Source organism: Merops nubicus, unplaced genomic scaffold (genome assembly GCF_000691845.1).
Source record: "Merops nubicus isolate BGI_N331 unplaced genomic scaffold, ASM69184v1 scaffold24533, whole genome shotgun sequence".
Lineage (NCBI taxonomy): Eukaryota > Metazoa > Chordata > Aves > Coraciiformes > Meropidae > Merops > Merops nubicus.
Window position 1 is genome coordinate 1 of NW_008598590.1, and position 4,453 is coordinate 4,453.

Sequence of the window (4,453 nt, forward strand, 5' to 3'; positions counted from 1 at the left end):
CGTCTGCAGGTGGGACGGTGCCCCTGAAGGAGAGCTCACGGAGGAGGGCCGGGAGCCCCCCAGGCTGGGCTGGGACCTGCGCACCTGTTTGGTGAGCAGGGTGGCCTCTGGGGAGAGCGGGCTGGAGATGGAGGAGGGCGGCAGGAAGATGTGGGCCTGCAGGCTGTGCTGGTGAGTCAAGGCAATGGCCACGTTGGTGGTGGCCGCAGCTGTCTGCAGGGGCGCATGCACCAGCTCACGGAGGAGGGCCGGGAGCCCCCCAGGCTGGGCTGGGACCTGCGCACCTGTTTGGTGAGCAGGGTGGCCTCTGGGGAGAGCGGGCTGGAGATGGAGGAGGGCGGCAGGAAGATGTGGGCCTGCAGGCTGTGCTGGTGAGTCAAGGCAATGGCCACGTTGGTGGTGGCCGCAGCTGTCTGCAGGGGCGCATGCACCAGTGGCTCCCAGATCACGGGCTTGCCACTCAGCTCCCGGCCCAGTGCCATCTGCTGCAGGTCCTGGATGTTGTGGGCCATGTCCTGGTCGTGCTTCACAATCTGCTGGATCATCTCGTTGTTCATGGGCCCCGTGCTGTGCTCAGCTCGCTTGCGGAGCAAGATGGAGTTCTTCTTCCCTGAGTGGGAGGCAGCAGTGTCACTGGTCCTGGGAGCACTGGCTCTCAGGGACACCATGGAGGGTAGAGTGTCCGTGGAGAAGGGACAGTAAAACCTCACTAGTGTGCTGAAGGGAATCAAGACTCTGAGGAGGGTCCAGGCTGGGGCAGAGGGAGAAGCAGGGACAAAACAGGGGAGTCCTGGCTCCAAAGGTTCCAGGCTGGGGGCTGGGGTCCTGATGGGGGACAAGGACAGGCAGCTGGCAGCACCAGACAGTGCAGCAAGTATATCTGTGTGGGGTGACAGCCCGCCCCCCGGGAAACCTGTCAGACATCATTGCCCAGGTCTTGCCTGGGAGGAAAGAAGGACCCTGGAGGCAGGCTCCTTTCCTGTGCTTCCCCTCATCCTCATTGCTGGCCCACCCACAGGGCTGGGGTGCCGTGATCCATGGGGTTCATGATGCCAACGTGCACGGGGCTGGGGGGCTGTGGCCTATGGGAGGAGGTGCAGAGGTGACCGTGCTGGGCCCAGGGGCCGCTCCTCACCTATGCGGTCCAGTCGGTCCATGGCCACGGTCTCGAAGGCCCTGCGCATCATGGGGTACTCCTCCAGCACCTCATTGAAATTATCCACTGACAAGGAGTAAAGGCGGCAGTAGGTGTCAGCTCGCACGCTGGCCGTTCGCCTGCCCCGTGTCAGCAGGCAGATTTCTGCAGGGAGACAGTTTGGGTGTCAGGATGCAGCCATCCATTCCGTTCCCAACAGCCTCCCCAGGTCACAGCAGCTGGAGCAGCGGCAGGACTGCCTGGCACTCCCACACCCTGTGCAGAAACAGTGTGACTCGGGAGGAGGGACAGAGCCGAGAGTCTGGACACCCACGGGCATGCTCTCAGCCAGGCACAGCCTTTCCCTGCCTCCCAAGGCTGTGGAGACACCCCTGGGCAGAGCTGCTGTGATTGCCTGGCCCATTTCTCTCCCAGATCTGTGCTTGTAGCCTATAAACTGTCTCAGATGCTCTGCTCTAAACCATCCTCCTCTCCAGCCAGAGGTGGGGTGGGTGGATGCCCTCTCTGCCCAGGCCAGCCAGAATTCAAAGCTCTGTGTGCTGGTCCCTCTGATTCCACCTGCAGGACAAGGTCTCCCATAAGAACAGGGGTAGTGAACTTCAGAGCCCCAGAGCCCAGTGTGAGGTGGATGCCAGGTCTTTGGCACTGGGCAAGAGGGGACAGACAGAGAATGCAGGAGGCAGAAACATCAGGGATGCCCCAGCTCCTGACCCCAGCAGGTCTAATTCCCCTCTGATCTCCAGGTTCTCCAGCTCAGCCTCACCCCCAAAGTAGGAGCCATCAGTCAGCTTTGTCTCCTTGTTGCCCTTGGTGAGGATGCTGACCACCCCGTGCTGGATGAAGTACATCTTTTTGCCCACAGTGCCCTCGCGGATGATGAAGTCCCCAGGCTGGAAGACCTCAAAGCGCAGCTTGGTCAACATGGCTGTCACAAAATTGGGGTCTGCATTGGCAAATAGGGGCATGTTGGCTACCAGGTTGCGGCAGTTGAAGTTGATGATCTCCTGTGGGATGAAGAGCAGGTCAGCAGAGACACCACCAAGCCTGACCCCAGCAAGCACTGGCCCCCCTACCACAAGTCACTGGGGTGTCTGCCCATACCTCTTTGAGCGGCTCACTGAGCTCCCCCAGGATGTTCTCCTCGTCAAACATCTTGCCCTGGTAGCGGTGCTCATAGTACTCATGGATCCGCTGGCGCGTGTCCCCAGGCAGCTTGTGGAATGACATGTACTGCTCCACTTGCTTGTACTGTGGGGACAAGGCAGAGCCACGCAGGGCCGCACTGAAACAAACTGCACCATGCCAAAGGCTGGTGGCACAGCAGGCCAACGACTTCCCTCTCCTTGGCGGTGAGAAGCAGCTGCTGCCAGAGCTGGGATCCAGGCACTCCTGCTCCAGGGGCCCCGAAGGCGACCTCTGGGGCAGAGGATGGGACCCAGAGGGTCTTACTATGCTAGGGTGAACCCCAATGTCATGAATGGGACGTCTCTATCCAAATGGGCAGCCTGTCCCCCCTCCCACACCATCCAGGTGAGTGGCAAGGGCAGAGATCAGGGTAGGAATTGGCAGGGGAGGGTCAGCCTGCACTGAGCTTGTTCTAGAGCTGTACCACCCTCATGCCAGGGAGTTTTCCCCCGGTACTCAGGCACTCACTACCCCACCCCGCTGACCTTCTCCTGGTACTGGCGCCTGGATGAGTCCAGTGACTGGATGAGGGCGGTGGCGTGGCCGATGAACATGGCGTAGCAGGTGGCCCCCACGATCATGCTCAGCATTGTAAGCCAGACATCGGTCATGCCCTCGGGTGCCTGCTGGCCATAGCCGATACAGAGCATGTGGCTCATGGCCTTGAACAGGGCGTGTGAGTACTGCTTCCCCCAGGAGTCATTCTGCAGACAAGGGAACAGCGGTGGTGGGGGTCTGTCGGAAAGAGCTGCTGGGCTGAACCCTCCACTCCCCCCTCCCGGAGCCAAGGAGTCCAGAGTCCCAGTGAGAAAAAGGTTTCTGATGTGTCCAAGGCCAAGGGGCAGAGCTCTGCTCCAGGAGGAGGCATTAGGGACTGTGTGAAGCCCTGAGCCTGCACCAGCCCCTTCTCTGGGGAGGAGACAGGAGCCCCACTGCCCTGTTTCCTCCTGGCAGGGCACGAGGGCTTCCCTTTGCAGCCAAGGTGGGCTGAGATGGGAATGTGATGCAGAGATTCCCTCTACCCTACCTCCCTGATGTTGCAGGGCTGTCATCAGAAAGATGCTGCTCTGCAGCACATGCATCCAGGCAGCTCCAGCCTTGGAGTGCAAGATGTGTAACCAAATCCTTTTTTTCCCCTGGTAGATGCCCAGCCAGTATCACCCCTGCCCGGGACACTCACCACCATGTGGTTGATGGAGACCCAGCAGTCCTCGGGGAAGTCTTGCAGCATGGGCACCAGGAACTGGAGGCAGCCATCCCAGTGACACAGCAGCAGCATCATGCCAATGAGGTTGAAGATCCTCACCACAGCACTGGCCAGGTCATATGTCATATGGAAGATCTGGGGAAGAGGCAGGAGTGGAGCTACAGAGAAGCTTTTTTCCCAGGATAGCTGCACCCAACAGCCAGGGGTCTCTCACCTGGCCCAAGGCCCTGACCAGGGCCCTGGACGCCCCCCAAGGGGTTCTCACCTCCTCCCACTGGTGGATGTAGCGGATGAGGCGTGAGAGGCGCAGCAGGCGCAGCAGGCTGAGGATCTTGGTGAAGCGGACAATGCGCAGGGCCCGGGCTGTCTTGTAGACATCGGAATCCACCTGGGTCTCCAGGTCAACGATGAGGAAGATGTAGTCAACTGGGATGGAGGAGATGAAGTCAACCAGGAACCAGCTCTTCAAGTACTTCATTTTGATGGTGTGAGGGTCAAGGATGATCTCTGTGTTGTCCTCTACCACAATGCCTGTTCGGAAGTTCAGCACCAGGTCAGCCAAGAAGAAAGTGTCCGAAAGCACATTGAAAACGATCCAGGGAGGTGTGTTCTCATCCTTGAAGAAGGTGATGCCCACAGGCAGGATGATCAAATTCCCCACCATCAGAAGCAGCATGATTAGGTCCCAGTAAAACCTGCAGGGAGGGAGCATGGGGGGTGGAGCAGGGCAGGGGGGAGAGGCAGGACACAGCTAGTTAGAAAGGAAACCCAGGTTCAGCCTTAGAGACTCCAACACGTTGTGGGGAGACAGGCGCTCAGGACACACGCACGTGCCTGCTCATGCACGTGACTAAGACCCTGCTGCTTGGCTGGGACATACACAAGTATATGTGTGTGGAGAAGAA

General features: G+C 59.6%; 1 protein-coding gene across 1 annotated transcript; it reads right to left on the reverse strand.

Annotated features, from left to right (window-relative positions):
* Positions 1 to 39: 39 nt before the first annotated feature.
* Positions 40 to 4,243, reverse strand: HCN3 (hyperpolarization activated cyclic nucleotide-gated potassium channel 3; the record flags this gene model as incomplete). The annotated part of the gene is made up of 8 exons (XM_008937110.1): positions 40 to 213; positions 285 to 610; positions 1,136 to 1,300; positions 1,920 to 2,160; positions 2,258 to 2,404; positions 2,827 to 3,045; positions 3,522 to 3,683; positions 3,814 to 4,243. Coding segments are annotated over 8 exons (1,864 nt in total), but the record flags the coding sequence as incomplete, so codon positions are not given.
* Between the last annotated feature and the right edge of the window lie 210 nt (positions 4,244 to 4,453).